This window comes from Orbicella franksi, chromosome 9, assembly GCF_964199315.1.
Source record: "Orbicella franksi chromosome 9, jaOrbFran1.1, whole genome shotgun sequence".
NCBI lineage: Eukaryota > Metazoa > Cnidaria > Anthozoa > Scleractinia > Merulinidae > Orbicella > Orbicella franksi.
Genome location: NC_138153.1, coordinates 26,029,918 through 26,049,539, shown reverse-complemented (window position 1 = coordinate 26,049,539; position 19,622 = coordinate 26,029,918). Strand labels below are relative to the sequence as shown.

Genomic DNA, 19,622 nt, shown 5'->3' with positions numbered 1-19,622 from the left:
TGTGTGTGTTTCATCAAAGAGAACCGACATCTGCAGAACTGACTCATCTGATGGGAGGGCCAACATGTGGTTAGAAGGCCTACGGAATATCTTAGAAAAGGGCCACTATCTGGAGAGAGGGCCAACATGTCCTGAGATGGCTTACATGTAGGAAAAAGGATGACATCTGGAGAAGGGGCTTACATGTATATCTAAGAAGAGAGAAAATATGTTGTGAGATGGCTTATATGTAAGAAGAGGGACAACATTTGGAGAATGGGCTTGTATCTGAGAAGAGGGCTAATATCATGAGATGGCTTATATGTAAATATAGGGACAACATCTGGAGAAAAGGCTTATATTCGAAGAAGGCCAATATGTTGAGAGATGGCTTACATGTAAGAGGAGGGACAACATTTGGAGAATGGCCTTGTATCTGAGAAGAGGCCAATGTCATGAGATGGCTCATATGCAAAAATAGGGACAACATCTGGAGAAGGAGCTTATATTCAAAGAAGGCCAATATGTTGTGAGATGACATATATGCAAAGAGAGGGACAACATCTGGAGAAGGGGCTTATATTCGAAGAGGGCCAATATGTCATGAGATGGCTTATATGCAAAGAGAGGGACAACATCTGGAGAAGGGGCTTATATTCGAAGAGGGCCAATATGTCATGAGATGGCTTATATGCAAAGAGAGGGACAACATCTGGAGAAGGGGCTTATATTCGAAGAGGGCCCATATGTCATGAGATGGCTTATATGCAAAGAGAGGGACAACATCTGGAGAAGGGGCTTATATTCGAAGAGGGCCAATATGTCATGAGATGGCTTATATGCAAAGAGAGGGACAACATCTGGAGAAGAAGCTTATATTCGAAGAAGGCCAATATGTCATGAGATGGCTTATATGCACAAAGAGGGACAACATCTGGAGAAGGGGCTTATATTCAAAGAGGGCCAATATATCATGAGATGGCTTATATGCAAAGAGAGGGACAACATCTGGAGAAGGGGCTTATATTTGAAGATGGCCAATATGTTGTGAGATAGCTAATATGTAAGAAGAGGGACGACGTTTGGACAGAGGGATAAATCTTGGAATAGGGCCAACATCTCATTCTGGAGAGAACTAATACCTGAGAAGAGACTCAGGGTCCGAAATTAACTTTTTTCGGCAGGCGCCAACTGGCGACTGAATTTTTTTTTTCAGTCGCGAAATGGAAAAATGTGGTCACCAAAAAGTGTCAATAAAAGTTTTCCTTTGCAGCGAAACACAAACCAAAATTTTTGGTCACCACCTGCTTGCCGGCAAAATATTTGCAATCGATGTAATCAGGAATCAAACCAGTGCTGAAATCATCTTTTGACCACTTTGACAGATCTACATTTCCACCTTTTGACGCCCGGGGAATATCTAAATCTTCATCTAATTTCTTTGCGGATGTTCCGTCTCCACCTTGTCATAAATTACGAAAAGATTTCAGAACATCTTTGGACACCACATCGCCTGGATAAATATTCATGGCGAAAGAACGCACGTGGCCTCTCACGCCCGCAATACGTATGTTACGGGAAACCGCTGCAAAAACATGGCAGCGAAGCTTCGCACTGATCGTCGCTGTCAGACGTTGTGGTAAATTTATGACAACAGGAAAATCGGTTTTATACTTCAAAAGCAGCGGAAAGGTAAAAAGGAAGTGATCAACTGGCGGGCGGCTTTGAATTTTATTTCAATCGATTTGGCTGAAAATCAAAGCTATTGTTTGTGTAATTATCGTGGCATGAAATCGGCAGGTTTCTTTCACAGGTCACAGGTCACAGGTCACAATCAAAACACTCAGTAAATTTCGCAATGTAACAATTACTGAGATTCCCGAGAGGTTTATCAAAGTTTCCATGCAACAAACCCTAACTAAAAATGTTTTACTCTATAATTTTAATGAAAAAATTTCTAGGGGTGGTATATGTACGAAATGGCTTGAAATGTAGCTTTCAGACATGTAGTGTTAATATATTTTATCTTAATAAGAAAATTCATTATGATAGTAAATTGAACTGTTTTATTTCTACATTTTTTTTGAAATCTTTACAACGAGTATGTACTAAACAGAAACAAGAGGGTCCCCTATACCTACTCTGAAAACAATTTCACGCATTGTAATCGGCCTTTTCACGCATCACAAAAAATTCGAAAACAGCTTCACGTTAACAGAAAAAAATCACTTTTCACGTAAAAATGCAAAGGCTAAATCATGTGTTACATAAAAATACAAATTCTATCCATGTTTCGCAAAACATACAGAACCCTCCATTTTGATGCATCGAAATGCTGTGTGCATGTGTGACACATCGTGACAGACTAGATTCTAGGTCCTCCTGGTTCACTGTCGCTGTGGTTAGTTCTCAGTCGCGTGGAATGGGCAGGTTTTACATCTAGTTTGGTGTAGTTTACGAGCTTTAATGACGATAAAATCTCCAAAAAAAGTCATTGGTTCACAAATCACGCGTAAGTAAATAAATAATTCACGGTCAGTGTAAGCCTCTTTCGTTTTCATATTATATTGAAAGGCTACAAACAATTTATATTTTCAACAGAAATAAGTCTTGGCTTTCTTTGGATCAATTTTTTTTTATTTCAGTGCTACAACTGATTTCCCGTACGTATTTTTTTTTCAAAAAAGAGCTCTTATAGTTGCACTTAGGACGCACTCGTATGCATCTGTTTTATGACGTTTTGGCATATTTTTGGTGACCTGTGACCTGTGAAAGAAACCTGCCGGCATGAAATAGTTAATCTCCCGCTGGCGACCAGTTGTGAAATTCTGGTCGCCAGTGCAAAATTTTTAGTCGCATTGGCGACCAGGAAAGCGCAATTTCGGACCCTGCAGAGAGCCAACATCTAGTAACAGGGCTTAAATCTGGTAAGAAAACTTACACATTTTTTTTTTTCATATAAGGGGATGGGGCCAACATTTGGAGAGAGTTTATACATGTATTCATAACTAGCCTTACATCTTGGGATGGGTTTTTAACTTTTATGGCAGAGCTCTGGCTGCCCAAAGGGTCACCAAGAGGAGCCCCATACTCACATAGGAAAGAAAAAGAAACCCATGAATTGATTTTCTCATGGTTATCATGGCTAGCGGTATTGCTTGTGGACACGTACGAACAATGGCGATGGCGACACAATGTTGACAGCAACAGGGTCCTGCAAGATAGTGGCCATACTCCAGCTAATAGGTTGACACAGACATGCAGCCTTGGTTTACGTGTATAACGTCCTTCTTTGATATTGGACATCCCTGTTATGGTCAATTGACACCTGTCAAAAGAAGGCATCTGCTGACCAGTATCACGTGACCATATCGCCAGCTCAAGTTTAGAGCTTATGAAGGTCAAGCGTTTTTGAAGTTGACTGCTGAGCAAGTGCTGGTTTTCAATTGGATCATGGGTTCATGTCAGGTTAACCTCAGTTGTTGTAAACAGCTGGGCCGGGTTGTCCAAAGACTGGTTAATGCTAGCCCAGGATTAAAAGTTTACTAAAGTATAAATTTGTCTTGTGTACAAAAGTTTTTCACTGCTTTTGGTTTGTGTATTTTCAGATTATTCAAACTCAAAACAGAAGGCCACACTACACTCAGACAGAAAACATCACAGCAAAGTTACAAAACTCACAACACTTATCCTGGGTTAGCTTAATCAGGCTTTGAACAACCCGGCGCAGGAGCTCCCTTTTTAGGCTTGTCTAAATCTATATATGAATAAATAACAGAAGGGGACATATGTATTGGGGGAGAACTGATATGTGGAGACTGGGTTGATACAAGTGGTAGGTCTTACCTCTGGGAAGAGAAGTTATAATAATATCAAGGTGAGATCCAACTGCAGGACCAGAATTTGAGCTGCAGCTGGCTTCAAAGTCATTTGCATGGTTTGTTTTTAACTACACATGTACTGTGCTGTTTAACTTAAGATCTGATTTCATCTGCAACAAAAGTTTTGCCGGCAATCAATAGTGTCTGTTCCAGCAAATAAGAATCCCTCTGATCCTACATGACAAACAAACCCTGCTTCTTGTCAAGAACTCATGCTGAGATTCACTGTTGCAAGGTTTATATTGGGGGGAGAGAATATGGGATGCCATGAAGGAGGGAGGAGAGGAGACAGGAAGAGGCGAGAGGTTAGGAGATAGTTTACTATAACCAATTTTTATGTGGCTTGTGTTTGTAGCCAATATAACAAACACTCTGATTGGCTAGTGAAGGCATGGTGACCCCATGGTAAGTGCGCTCAACTTGGTCCAGGTTCAAGCCCTGGCCGGGGACATTGTATTCTGTTCTTGGGAGGGACACTTTGCCCTCAAAGTGCCTCTCTCCACCCAGGTGTAAAAATGGGTAGCAGTGAATTTAACGCTGGGGGTAACTGTGTGAGGGATTAGCATCCCATCGAGGGGAGTGTAGAAATATTCCTTTTTGCTTCATGCTACAGTAACCGGGATAAGCTCTGGCCTGATTGACCTCTTGGCTTGTCTGCATCCTTCACCTTTTACCTGATTGGCTCATTCTAGTAATGCCCACAGGCTGATTACAGGCTTGAAAAAAAGCAAAAGGCCATAGATATAATAAACAACTTATTAACCTCAAAGGTGATGTCTTTACGGGAAAATCTCAAACCTTGGCCTCATTATGTCGACCTCACTATTCCAGCAAGGTTTTTGGTACCAAAGAACATCAAAGAGGCTACAATTAAATACAATCATTTTAAAATTACCTACTTCAAGAGGGTATACATTGTCTTCCTCCACTTCTATCAAACTTACTGCAAACAGTAATGATCTGAAATCAAGAATGCCATACTGAATTTTATTTTTATCATTCTAAAGCTGTAGAATAACAGTATCATTGTACCATAGTACCAGTACAATAATCATGTATTGTCTACTACTATTTCTTTTAACTTAAAATGGAATAGATTAGATTTCATAATTCATTCCTCAAAACAGCATATGGCAATGTCTTGAATATTACTTTTAGTATGGTGGCTTTTAACTTGTAAAAAGGACACTTATCAAAATAGGGCTGCTTATTAAAAACAACACAAAGGAGAACACTTATTAGACAAAGGGTGCTTACTGGAAGGAGGGCATTAAATCAAATCATTACGGTTATGCAACATAAAAAGAAGTCCATAAAGCATTCAACAAAACTTCACTACCCCATAACAAGGGATATAATCAGGCAGTGTAAAATGCAGACTGTGGACTGCAGACTGCAGAGTGGGGATAAAATGCAGAATGCAGACCGTAGACTATTTACCTGAATTATGTTACCAGTTCTATCATTACAAGTGATTATATGAAAGATCGTCTATTTGAACTGTGGAGAAAGATATGAAGATTTGATTGATCATCGCAGTCTGTAGACTTCATTTCAACCCTGGTCTGCAGTCTTCAGTTTACCCTCAGTCTGCATTTTAGCCCCAGTCCGCAGTCTGCTGCCTGCAGTCTGCGTTTTAGACTGACCATACAGTGTATGTGAATATAAACCTTGAGATCTGAGTATGAGTACCTAGTACTTATGATTATCAGGTTTCCTTCCAATCTCATATCAGTACAGTCTCCCCTATTCAAATGGTCAGCAACAGGAAAAGTAACTGCACTGAAGTCAAAAGTCATATTACAGTCAAATGTTTATTAAGCAGCCACCTATCACAGTAAGCCGCCAGTTATCAAAGTCCTGAAATTATTGCCAGTAAAATACTGTAAATCAAACCCCTATTAGCTGGCTACCTATATTACGCAGCCACGGCTACGTACCTTTTGGTTGTCCCAATGAGGGTGTTTCTATTGTCTTTACCCCTATTTAACAGCTACCTAAAATTTAATACACATATTAAATTAACTTTGTTTTGGAAAAGGTGATGGCAGATAAGAGTCCAAAATAGAAAGTAATGCATGTTAAAACATTCAAACGCATATTTATTATGATTGTCTTGAAGTGACTCCATGATCTCTAAGAAACTAACCCGATGTTGAAAATATTCAAGGTAAACAAACCCCTGTTTAGCGGCCACCTCCCATTTCCCCGAGTGTGATCACTTAATAGGGGTTCAACTGTATTTCTCATACTCATAATACCCTCTAAAGGTATCTAATGTTTGCTTGTACAGTACATCATGTAATCACACTGACACACTTACTCACCTAATTAATCCATGCTACCATTGCATTGTGGGTGTCCAAGATAGCACTATTCTGAAAATTACACTCTGGCAAGATCTTTTCTGCAATCAAATTGAAATTGAGTAATAACAAAACTGAAAGCGAACCTATGAACCTAGTAAAATTAAAGAAATTCTGTTAGACCTTCACCTTGTTCTAAAGACATACTCCTGTGAAGTCTTTACCATAATGACTGTTCAAGAATTATTTTCTTTCACACTTGGCCTAAGTATCAGCTTTGTTGTAAGACAGTACCGTCTTTCCTGCACAGAAACTCAGGAAGAGAATTTGTTGCATTCTTATACCAATCTTGTCTACAAAGCTCAAGATCCATTCAGCTCATGCAGACAGTCCAGGTTCCAAAACAAGTTTCTTATTTTCTACTTGTTTTTTGTGGGACCAAGTCACAGCTATACAGATCAAGAAACTCAGGAAGAGACTTTGCTGAGTGGAACCAACTCCTTTGCAAGTCAGTTCTTACACCCATCTCATTCACAAAGCTCAAGATCCATTCAGCACATGCAGACAGTCCAAGTTCCAAAACAGGTTTCTTATTTTCTACCTGTTTTTCATGGGACCAAGTCGCAGCTTTACAGATCAAGTCTAGGTCAATATTTTTATGATATAATGGTGACTTTGGGAATTTTCAGGGATTATTAAATAGTCTACCTTTAAGTTGCAACACCACCCCACCTCTTACCACCTTCACAATTCTAGGAATACCTCAATCATACAAAACAACATTTGCTGTCAAACGTAACCCAGTGGCTAATCTTTTAAATAACAAATAAAACTTAATACATTCTTCACAGTGTTGCTTCATGCATCCATATGCCACCAAATTGACAATTTTGAAGAAAAACATTTACTTTAATAATTTTTCAGATGGATCCCAGTGAGACCTTTGACTTGATTTGAAAAGAAATGGAAATAGATTGATTCTTTGAAACACAGTTATTAATCACCTCTTACTGATAGCTGTCATAAGGTAGGCACCAAGTTGTAATAATTGATAATTTTACAATAATAATAATAATAATAATAACAATAATAATAATGATGTTATTTCTTGTATAGCACTATTTACAACAAGATCATTCAATATCGCTTATTACAACATAAGGATCAACACTTTGTGCCTTATATTTAAGTTTATACGATGACACAAGTGTTAGTTTAATATTGAGATATAATACAAGTACAAGTTACCTGTTAGATCTTCTGCAAGCTAAAAGTTCGAGTAGCTGTGCGTTTGACACGTTTTAGCCAATATTTTTCATCTAGTCAACTAAGTGCCTTATTTAATGAATCCATAGTATTGGCGTTAAGTTTATTACCAGCTAAATAAAACTGAAGTTTATTTGTACGCGTAAATAGATATTCAGCGAGCTCAGCTTCAGAACGGAGAGCTTACCTTTCAATGCAATTATCCTACTTTTCTTGCTGATTCTCCAAGTACGTGAAGCTCGTGTTCTTTTTTTTTTTTTTTTTTCTGGACAGGGTAATGTGCAATTGTTTATACGACCTACGTCCTAAGACCTGAGGAAGAAAATTACACGTAAAAACGCAGTGACTGAAAACACGTGGGAGATTCGACTTTCCCTTGGCCACCGCCATTTTGAATTCTTCCGCCGTTTGAAGGGGTCTGGTGACGAAACTGGGTTGTTGGAGTGGGGACTGGACTAGAGAGTAAAACTGTCAATCGCCACGTTTTCTTTAGCCTGCGAACGCAGACGTATTTCCGGCTGTCGCTTGTCTCCGCCGAAAATAACGTCTGCGAACCCGAGCCAGGAAACGATTTCTGTGACGTAGGATCACAGTTTAGCTCAAGTAACCCCAGAACTACTGCGCGAGGTATTCGCTGCGGGAGCACTCGAGTTTCATTCTATCATGGAATCTGATTGGCCAAAGAGAAACAAAAGTCATTACGTCACAGAAATCGTTTCCTGGCTCGGGTTCGCAGACGTTATTTTCGGCGGAGACAAGCGACAGCCCGAAATACCTCTGCGTTCGCAGGCTACGTTTTCTTGACAGCTCTTATAAGCCTAATATGGGACATTATATGCATGCCAAGACTTCCCAGTCTACCTATCGACCACTCTCAAGCACGCTGTGATACAGTCCGGTGAGAAACGGTCGAAATTATCAGCGACTACTAGTAAAGCGACTGGTCATAAAGTATCAGATGGGGGGAGAGGGGTTAGGGGAGCGGGGGCCAAACACAAAGCACTTCCAGTACAATAGTCCCATGCAGACACTAAACTACAGGCCTGGGTTGTTCGAAAGGCGGATAACGCTATCCACCGGATAAACCACTATCCAGCGAATAGCAAGGTTTGTTTTGTCAACACTTATCCACTGGATAGCGTTATCCAGCCTTCGAATAACTGGGGCCACGTCATTATTTTCACCAGTGCAATAATACTGTAGAACCCGACACAGCTAACCCTTTAGTTAACAACGAATACCGATACATAACAAACGATTTCCTTAAGCCGATATTATTAAAACAAAAACTGGTTTGATAAAGAATATCACTTAAAAAGGCCCGGACAAAAGAAATTGGTAAATCAACAGCACAGTGATGCCTTAAATGTCATTCTCTGTGATCTTCAGCTGTTAAACACGAATCTTATAAGAAAAAAAAAACTTATCTGGAGAAATGGAGAGGGGAAGGGTGGAAGAAGGATGGTTTTGACTGAACACACGCGTAAAGATTGCTTAGCCTTGTTCTAAAATTGCTGGGTGTTTTGTATATCTCTCGTCCCTCTGTGTTATACTAATTGTTGTAATTCTCTCTTTGTGAAACATAAACTCCATGTGTTCTTTTCCGAGACAGTTTTCCTTCTCACTGGGACCGTTCATTTTTTATGAGGGAGTGGGGGCTGGTGGGATTTGGGAAGCACCATTTAAAAATCGCATGCCCCCCCCCCCTCAGCTTACCAATTTTTCACATGCCCCCCCCTTATAGCGGTCATTTTTTGGGATGACCCCCCCCCCCCACAAAAAAAATTGAACAAGCAATATTTAGATTTCAACTTTTTTAATATTTCTCTATTATCCCCCTACTTCACGTTATTGTGCTCACTATGAAGACAATATTTACAATCCCTATACTACAGAGAGCTGTTGTTTAAAAAACAAATCAAATGAAAGAGAAGTCAATTTCGGATCTCCTAGTTATGGCTCGCCCTGAGCGTGTGGCATTTGGCCTCTCATTGGCATCTTCCTCATCTGAATTGATGAATGCAAGAATGACGTCACTTGAATCATCTTCTCCCCCAACTTTGTAAATGAGCAGTCTTCAAACAGAAAACAACGGCCGGCTAGTGAGAAAATTGTAAAAAACGAGAATGTTGACGAACTAGCCACAGTCATTTTAGCCAAGATTAGCGACACACTGCTGGAAAAGATCAGGTCTGAAACAACGAATAAACAGAGTGAAGCTTATCCTGTTGTCCTATCTGACTCTTTAATAATAAGGGAAGAGGGGATAAAAAAACAAACACAACAACAAAGCGGCGAAAAACCGCAAAAGAAAAGAAAGGAGAAAAGACCAGAGTAAAAGGCGTTTTCGTAACGCCATTGAGTCACGCAAAGAACATATCAAAAACCTGTCAAACACACAATTGACAGACGAACAAATCACTTTACTATCATGTGGTTTAAAATTCATTCCAGTGCCCGTCACGAGAGAAAATCTCATCAGGCGCCAGTTACTGGCAGATTTTAATCAATTTGCTAGGCGGATGCGCCTCCAATATCTCTTCTACGGGAAGGAGAGAGAACCTCACCCTTTCCACGTTAAGTCAGACTGGAATCCACCAGTTCAACCTTCTGTAGCATTAGAAACATTCCTAGAAGAAGTCAAATTTGAACTTGCTACAATCAATATTGAGAAACCAAAAGACAATCTCTCACATGGAGAGCGATGTGCGCTCAAAGAACTTTCGCGTGACAAAAACATTATACTCAAGAAAGCTGATAAGGGAACCACAACCGTCGTAATAAATAGAGAAGACAAAATACACGAGGGTCAAGCCCTACTCAATGACATTAACAACTATCGACCCCTAGAAAAACCTATGATTGATACCACAGCCAAAAAAGTACAGCGATTGATTAAGTCACTGCTTCAAGAAGACCACATTGACGACATGACGGCGAAATGGCTCTCCCTTGCGCCAAACCCTCCAAGAATACCAGTGCTTTACACACTCACTAAGATTCACAAACCGACCCCTGTCGGTAGACCTATTATATCAGGGTGCGATGGCCCTACAGAACGTATCTCAGCTTTTGTCGATCACCTTCTTCAGCCTATAGCACAAATACAACCTTCGTATCTTAAAGATACAACAGACTTCATCAATTTTGTAGAGAAGACAAAATTGCCTCTCAATACCATCCTAGTCTCAATGGATGTCACTAGTCTCTATACTAACATACCACAAGAGGAGGGTATTAACACTGTATGCGAAGCATACGAAGAATCTCATCAGGAGAATCTCCCCATACCCACGAGATATCTAAGAGAAATGCTCAGTCTGATCCTACAAGAAAACTCATTCCAATTTAACGGAAAAGATTTTCTCCAATCTCATGGAACGGCGATGGGCACGAAAATGGCCATAGCATTTGCTAATATCTTCATGGCCAAAATAGAACGCGAAATACTGACACAAAGTAACACAACACCCATCTTTTGGAAGAGATTTATTGATGACATCATATCAATGTGGGACACAAACAGAGACAAAATAGAAGAATTTCTCTTGAAGGCAAACAGCTTTCACCCTACTATCAAATTCACGGCTGAAATATCAGAAATAGAGACGACTTTCTTGGACACTGTAGTGTACAAATATGACAGATTCCTCAAGGAATCTATACTTGATGTGCGAACACATTTCAAACCTACAGAGACCTTTCAATACACGAATTTTTATTCGTGTCACCCGCCAGGCGTTACGAAAGGCTTTATTAAAGGAGAATAATAATAATAATTAATAAATATTTATATAGCGCCTATCCATGCCTGCTCTAGGCGCTGTACAATTCGCCAAAATGAGCTGTACTAATCTTAATAATTAAAAATGTGCTTTTAAGAAAGTAATAGAAAGTAAAAATCGCTAAGAATAATAAGTTTTCTTAAAAAGATGAGTTTTGAGTTTAGATTTAAAAGAACTTAGATTGTCACATGAGCGGATAGAAACAGGTAGACTGTTCCAGAGTTCAGGAGCGGAAACAGCAAAAGCTCGAGAACCATACGTCTTCAGGTGAAAATTCGTGGGGTGAAGAAGTAATAAGTGTGATGATCAGAGGATTCTGGAGGGTTGGTAGTACGCTACTAGATCTTGAATGTAGACAGGAGATTGTTGATGAAGAGCCTTAAAGGTAAGTAACATAATCTTGAATTTAATGCGTTCAGAAACAGTAAGCCAGTGTAATTCTTTCAGTATTGGAATGATGTGGTCGTACTTTCGGGAACAGGTGATAAGTCGGGCAGCGGCGTTCTGAACAGACTGCGGCTTTTTTAAAGCACACTTCGGTACATTGTACAAAAGAGAGTTGCAGTGGTCGAGTTTGGAAGACACAAAAGCATGGACCAGGATCTCGGTGGTTTTCGTAGATAAGAATTTCCTTATCCGGGAGATGTTGCGCAGATGATAAGAGGCTGATTTACAAATAGAACTGATATGCGGAAGCATAGTCATGGTACTGTCAAATATCACACCGATGTTTCTAGCAAATTGAGATGGCTGATTTATGTCTTGACCAAAACGGATTGGTGGTAGAGACTGCTGCTGGTTGTGTTTCGAGTATAGATAAAGAAGTTCCGTCTTGTCCTTATTCAGTTTTAGCTTGTTAAGAGACATCCACTTGTCAAGATCAGACAAACATTCCTCAATTTTTCCAACTGCATTAGTTAATTCGACGTCGTTGTTTGTTGAAAAAGAGATATATAACTGAGTATCGTCAGCGTAGAAGTGAAATTGCGTTTCGTGGTACCGTAGAATGTCAGCCAGTGGTGCAGTATAAAGTAAGTACAGGATAGGCCCTAGGACCGAACCTTGGGGAACTCCACATTTAAGCTCACGAGACTGTGATTTTTTTCCATCGATTAAGGTAAATTGTGTGCGGTTTGTAAGATAGGAACGAAACCATTCAAGGGCAGTGCCACAGATTGAAAACTTGGATTTCAGTCTTGTTAGAAGAATGTCGTGATCAACAGTGTCAAAAGCAGCAGATAGATCAAGTAGCAGGAGTATAACACAGTGACGATCGTCAATGGCACGCAAAATATCATTGTCTACACGTACAAGAGCGGTTTCACAGCTATGAAATCGCTTGTAGGCTGATTGTAGCGGTTCATTAAGTTGGTTGGATTCCAAGTAGTCCTGAAGACGTACTGCAACAACTTTTTCGATGATTTTTTGAAATGACCTTGAGATTTGAGATAGGCCTATAATTACTAAGGATTTCGTGGTCCAAGGATGGTTTCTAGAGTAGTGGCAGTAAGACGGCGGTTTTTAGTGAAGGAGGCACATATCCAGATTCCAGGGACAAGTTTACAATCCTGCAAGGCGTGGGTAGAAGCATGTCAAAATTTTCTTTTAACAAGACGGCAGGCAGAGGGTCCAGGCTACAAGACTTAGACACAACATTGCGTGCAACTTCCGAAAGTTCAACGATTGAAGTAGGTGAGAAGGCATTTAACTGACAGTCAAGCGTTAATTTGTCCAAAGTACAGAAGAGATCAGGCATTTCGGCAGCTTCGAGTTTACATCTTATATTGATAATTTTATTTTCGAAGAAAGTGATAAAATTGTTGGCAAGTTCCGTAGCCGAGGAACAAGACGGAAGACACTTCTCGGGCTTCCTGTGGAGAAGGCGGTCGATGGTGCCAAAAAGGGACTTGTTATCGCTTCCAGCCTCGTCGATAAGATTGGAGTAATAATCCATTTTTGATTTAAAAATAGTGTTTTTCACAACAAGGCACTGATCGACGTAAGATTGGTAATCAGACGCAAGACCGGAACGACGCCAGCACCGTTCACGTTTGGGACAAATGGTTTTCTGCTTCCTAATCTCATTATTATACAAAGGAGCATGAGGTCTTAGGGTGATAATCCTTGTGCGCAGAGGTGCATGTTCATCCAAAATAGAGGATAAAACAGCATCATACTGATCGCAAAGCTCCGTAATATCTGACGAAGGTGATTTGACTAAAGTAGATGAGTTTATATCTTGTCGTAGCTTATGTAAATTGACATTGCACAGCTTTCGTGACTTTAGGACTTGTTTCGGGTTAGGTGGCCTTGAAACAGCCAAGTTACAATAGACAGCAAAGTGATCGGAGATAGCAGGGTCATCGATTGAGAAATTTGATGTCGTTGTTTCATCTAACCTGGTAATAATAAGATCCAAGACATTATCACTTTTATGGGTTGGAATATTGACATTCATGGTATTCAGATTGAAGCAGTTTAACAGATCCAAAAATTGACAAGCTGGGCCATTCGATCGATCGTTGACGTGAAAATTAAAGTCACCAGCCAGGAGAAGTTTACCAGAAGAAGATACCAAGAGTTCCAGTAGATAGGAGAATTCGTCGAAGAATTGAGCATGTGTAAGGCCATTCCTAGCTGATAATGGTGGTCGATAAACAATAACAATACGAATAACAGATGAGCTAGAGTGAAATAATAGTTCCATAAATTCAAATGAATTACAAGTATCAGTTTTCACTTGTTGAATTTTGAGATCCTTTCTGTAAAGCAGGCCGATGCCACCACCAGTTCCATTAGGCCTTGGTATGTGAACGAAGGCATATCCCAAGGGGCAAATATCGCGAGTAATAAAGTCAGGACATTCATTAGATTTAAGCCAAGTTTCTGTTAGAGCCAAAATGTCAATATTCTTATCTACCACGTAGTCCTTGATTTGAAGAGTTTTATTGACAATAGATCTAGCATTCAGAAGACAAAAGTTGAGTAACTTTGTAGATGGAAGTTGAGGTGGTGGTTGTTTTTTGATCTGAACAAGATTATTCAAATTAGGTCTCGAAGCAATTGGTTTCCATGTTGAATGTTTACGTTCAGTAATAAGCGGTTTAATTCTGTAAAATCCAGACGATTGCTTTGTAGATTTGCCAGATCGAATACAGCGTGTTTTGAGAATTCCAAGAGTTTTCAGAAACTGATAGAGGTCCGGTTGAAGCGTAGATTTAGATCTTAATCCAAGGAGTTGCATCCTTGAATAATTAGGTCTGTTGGCGGGAACATTCAATTCTTCGCAACGAAGTGCTGGCCAGTTGAGGCAAGGATTTTCGAAATCAGGACCAGGATTGCAGTGAATATCCATGTACGTAGTAAGATCCATGAAAAACATGGAGTGAGGTAGAGCCAAGGTGGTTAGAGAAGCGTTAAGGCTTCTAAGAACAAATTCCTCACAACTTACTTTTGAGGAAAACATTAGAAATTTTGCCGTACGCCTTAAGAATAGAGGTTACCCAGCAGCAACAGTAGAAAAACATCTCTCAGAAGTCAAATTTTCTGAAAGAAAAACGTCGCTGACAAATAAGATCAGAACCGCACAAAAGAAAATTCTGCCCTTTGTCACACAACACCACCCGGCGTTGCCTGACATACAAGAAACACTCATGGGGAAATGGCACTTGATACATAACCAACCACAATTAAGAAATATCTTCAAGGAGCCACCCCTTCTATCATATCGCAAAGGAAAATCCCTAAAAGACACCCTTGTCAAAGCTAAGCTATAAAGGCTATACAACCTTGCGAACTGCAGGAGTCGTGCTGGCCCGTCAACACTTTTAAAACTCAGCACATCAACAAAAGGAGAAGGAAAAAAGAAAAGCGCAGAAAGTCAAATGAAAGAAAGAGGAAGCGGACTGAAAACAACGTCCAACGAGTTTATGGAATCTGTGTTGGAAACCCGCTGGGAAATGATCTTCCACAATGCCTTGTGTACCCTCCTAGAACGGCCGTCCCGGAAGAATGTATTAAAGTTGAGGATGTTGCCACGTCGTTATTTAGAAGAGATGGGCCATACATCGCACAGCTCTTGGAAGGGAATTATTTCACCAATGCTGCAAGAAGCAGAATCACCACCAACCTTGAGCAGGAAGTCAGAGATTATGTTTACACCTTCATGTACCCTGAAGAGTACACCGTGACGGAAAGCATTGCTGCTTCTTGCAGCATTGGTGAAAGAGACTCCCACGGCAGCACAAGGGGCGACGAAGAACTCGACGATCGACAGCGAAGATGAAGATGAGTGCCAGTGAAAGTTGCATTCGAAAATAACAGTGTTAAATACTTCTTTTCAGTAGCTACAAATGCTTTTTGTCGCCAAACGTTTTTTTTAAAGCAGAAGGAAAGTTTGTAATAAATTTGTATCCTGCCTTCTATGTTTATTCTAAAGCATTTTTTTTGATCTTCAAACATTATGCCATTTTAAAGTTTTACTAAAATATTCCACGTGCCCCCCCCCCTTTTTCCCTTATTTTTTTGGGATGGCCCCCCCTCGAAAGCCATTTTTTCGCATGCCCCCCCCCCCTAAATCCCACCAGCCCCTCCTACATAAAAAATGAACGGTCCCAGTCTCGTCCAGCCACAAGACAAGCCAGAGCAAGCTATCAAGTCTTTACTCAGGTCAGTTAGATATTATTAGCTCACTGGCTGCATTCAAATACAAAGCGGTTTTCAATGAGTGTCGTAAAACCAAAACCAAAGTAATCACTCTGGCCAATCACAAAGAACACAGACAGTCTAATGAACCAATCAAAACTCGAAGTAAATACGTGTAACTGACACAAAGCGCGGGAAAACGTAAGCGAGCGAGTCACGAATGGTTTTGTTTTTACTTCTGATTGGATGAAAAAGTGGCGCGAGTTTTTTAAGCCAATCATGTAGCGTAGAAATCCACAACCAATTACTTTTCGACACAAGTGAAACCGTTTTATGTGTGTTACTAACTAGCATGACGTCCACTTTCCCTTGAGAAATATTGGTCGAGTTCTTTTTGCAGCTCAATCCATAGACTTGCTACAGAAAGAACGAGACCAATTTTTCTAAAATACGGATCGAACAAGCCGGTACAATAAATGATTTATTATAATGGCTCTTGAAACGCTGCTGTAAATATTTATACGCCAGCAATTTATTCTCGGTAAACGTGTGTGCTAAAGCTAAACATTTATTTAAGTTTTTCTAGTCGCTTCTTAGAAGTTAAACTCAAATTGTCCGCAAAATATGAAGGAAAAACGATGCCTACTTACAGCAATTATTTTCTTTTTTGCATCGTTTTAAAAAAACAATTCGCAAGCGAAACATCTTAGCGGTCCATATTGCAAAAATCGGACCTCTCAGGGAACCAATCAGAATTTTCCCTTTCATTTTTGTTTACCTTATATATTTTTGGCTTCCCTTGAGGCCGACCTTCTTCGCCGTTTTCGAACACAGTACATGGAACAGTCATCTTCGAAGCAGTTATTTGTGTCTTCAAGGTCACTGTACTTTTGTTGGGATCGATGGCGCGTTGCCTGATTTCCTTCGTAGACGGTTTTAACTTTTTATATAGCTGGTTTTCACATGACGTCACTAAAATTCGAACTACAAATCTATTAATCTTCCTGAGATTTTACTTAAATGATGTATGAGAGCAGCTGAAAACTAATATTCATACAAATTTGTGATAAACTACGCTTGAATTTCTAAGCTTTTGCGTGACACGGTATTTACATGATGGCCTAGAGAGCTGTCATGATGGTTAAAAGAGTGACTTACTTCAGAGAACTTGGCTATCTGAACAGTTCATGTCTTAGAAAAAGTATTATTTTAATGTTTTAGAGTTCCTCGAGGGATAAATTCACGCTTCTGTAGCGAAACTCAGTGACAGATGTTTCTGTTAGTTTCCGGCCGCCATGTTGGTGCCCATACGGATGGCACCAGCATGGCGTCTCCATACAAATCTCTATAAATTTGGGTAAAAAATTTCTCCGTATATCTCGCATAAGAAAAATTGCTGTGACCAGAATTTTGGCGACGGTCTTTGCATATTTACCTTCTTTCATTCCCCAGATTCTGGACTTTATCTATTGACCAGTTTTGATTTTTATTTTGATCTATTTTGAATTGCGTGACACTGAAAACCAGCAATTCCGTCTAGCGACTCTAGCGTCTCGAGTTTCCACGTGCCTCCCAGGAAACGAAGAAATTGCATGCCCTGTGTTTTATCTAGATTTACTCCCAAGTTTGAAATTGGTTAACGTGCTGTGAGAGAATCCTAGAATGCGAGCAGTCTCTCTTTTGCTCGAAAATCCGTGGGCAAGAACACAAATCAAGTAAGCGTGCGATCGTGACTGCGATCGTAACTGCAAGCGTGACTGCGAGCGTGACATGTCGCAAGCGGCAAGTGGCGAAGTCACACGAGCCACAAGTAGCGCGGGCGTCGAAAGACGCGACGCACTACCTGCGGGTCGCCGCTTCGCATATCGCTCGAAACCTCACAAGCCATGCCACCGCTCGCTTGTGTGTTACGTTTTTCTTTGCGTTCTTCCCCCGCGGATTTTTGAACAAAAAAGAGACTGCTCGCAGTCTAAGAGAATCCATTAAGTATTTCGCGCTCTTTTCTTTCCTCCCAGACCTCCATGTGCAATTCAGGAGAAACCCGCGCAAACCGCGAAAATTTCGTGCGCGTTTTGAGGAAACACATTTTGCTGGTCACTCGTTCATTTCGCTGACTTCTTTTTTAACATGATCTTTTGTCATCAACAGTGACGGTGACGCCAGAATGGGCGGTTCATTCAAGACCGCGATATCAAGACTCGGTACAGATGAATACTCTTTGCTCAATTGTGATGTCACGTAACTGGGAAAAGCCGATTTTCAAGGATGGTCTCTTCCTAGTTTATCGTTGCAATACAGGCACGGCATTGCGTCGTGTTCTTGTTAAAGGAGTAAGGTCACGCTTTTCGCATCTGCGATATCAATATATGTCACGACACCAGTCAGGGAATGTTGTCTTGTTGTATCACTCTTATCTAAACTAACATCAAAAGTAACATAACACAATCCAACTTATCAATGTCACGCAACGCCTCGTGTCCGGAAAGGAGCTTTGAGACAAACCTAAACGCACAGCAGAGGGTCGACTTTATCCTGAAGAAATTGCGTGGGAGTGTACGAAGTCACGAAGTGTCCTCGTGGATTCTTTTTTGCAATTAGTTGGGACTGACACAGACTTTTAGTATACCAAATGAACTTTGTCCGCCACCCCCCGGGGATCCGGGATAAAAGTCAAAGATGAACTTTGACCACCCAGAAGTGATCAGTTCCCAAATCCAGCCAGGCACAGTTTATGTGAATGGAGAGATTGGTCATCTCGGTAAAAAAATTGTGGAAAATAACCAAGTTATGCCAAGGCAAGAACTCATTGCGTCGCAATATTTTGAAACTCAATTATTAAATTCGTTGCTTCAGTACTTTTACAAGGAAAACATGGCGGAATACCATTCTTTAGGCGTACTTATTATCGAGTGGGGTGCCGAGGCTGAATAAGGTTTGTGAAAGCAGCCGGATTCTTCCAGTTGCAGCGTAAAATGGATAAAAGATAACCACAAAACGGAAAGAAAGACAATAAAAACACAAGGTCTGTTTTCTCAATTTGAATTCTTTTGTAACGTTTTTGCACACGCGGTGACAGACCCCGGTAGCTAGCCAAATCTCCATTCCAATTTATATCGAGCTGTACATTATAATTGTAAATGTTTGTTGTAAAATTTACTTTAAAAATAGTGATTTTCTAATGACTGTTGTAAAGCTTTTAAATTCAAAATTATCAGAACGGATCACAGCGCCTGCAAATATCTAACCAGCCAATCGGAACTCGGCAATCACCGAAAAGCGCGGGAAAGTCAGGAGCAGTCGGTGACGAGAGTTGGAAAAGTCACGTGAACTCATTTACTGAGTTTTCAACGCACCTGATTGGCTTTGAGAATATAGTCTCCGCTCTGATTGGTTAGGGGCGGTTGCATAAATTGCACGGAGAGTTTTTAACCAATTACAGTCACATGAAAATCTGTCCAGGAGACAACTTTAATACATAATAATGGCTTAACGCTTGGAGACTGATGTGCAGTCGTCTTGAGCAATACCAGTAGAAATATTCTAAGAAGAGAAATATAATATAGTTAACAAGCAATAATATATTGCATTTATAATGCAGTGAATAAAATGATAGCAATTTCCTCTAAATTAGTAATTGGAGTGTTTACTAGTATCTACATTTAGTTAATTTCTGTGTACAATGCTCTTTCTAAAGGGTGGCTTTCACTCAGGCTAGCACATTAGACTACAGGCAGTTTGTTTTTCTCTTGGAATTCAGCAGG

The 19,622-nt window shown here is 40.3% G+C and overlaps 2 protein-coding genes and 2 long non-coding RNA genes across 7 annotated transcripts in view; 2 read left to right on the top strand and 2 right to left on the bottom strand.

The window, feature by feature from the left end:
• Positions 1 to 19,622, bottom strand: part of LOC145498205 (uncharacterized) — a 79,262-nt gene that overhangs the window by 10,215 nt on the left and 49,425 nt on the right. The window contains exons 1-4 of one of the 4 annotated variants that reach the window (XR_014050812.1): positions 7,620 to 7,808; positions 6,188 to 6,267; positions 5,801 to 5,857; positions 4,756 to 4,820 (exon numbers count right to left, since the gene is read on the bottom strand). The exons of 2 other annotated variants lie outside the window; for them this stretch is intronic. This is a non-coding gene — a long non-coding RNA (uncharacterized LOC145498205). Of the gene's footprint in view, positions 1 to 4,755; positions 4,821 to 5,800; positions 5,858 to 6,187; positions 6,268 to 7,619; positions 7,809 to 19,622 lie in introns of those variants that run through there. One more of the 4 variants, XR_014050811.1, reaches the window with a different exon arrangement.
• LOC145498206 (uncharacterized) overlaps positions 1 to 19,622 on the top strand; it is a 90,952-nt gene that overhangs the window by 36,512 nt on the left and 34,818 nt on the right. The gene's annotated exons all lie outside the window — the stretch shown is intronic.
• The window catches only part of LOC145498169 (uncharacterized), a 69,943-nt gene that overhangs the window by 39,813 nt on the left and 10,508 nt on the right, over positions 1 to 19,622 (bottom strand). The window lies entirely within an intron of this gene.
• Positions 9,946 to 11,202, top strand: LOC145497427 (uncharacterized). Its single transcript, XM_081477231.1, has one exon. The coding sequence runs from the start codon at positions 9,955 to 9,957 to the stop codon at positions 11,200 to 11,202; it is 1,248 nt and encodes a 415-aa protein (XP_081333357.1). The 5' UTR covers positions 9,946 to 9,954.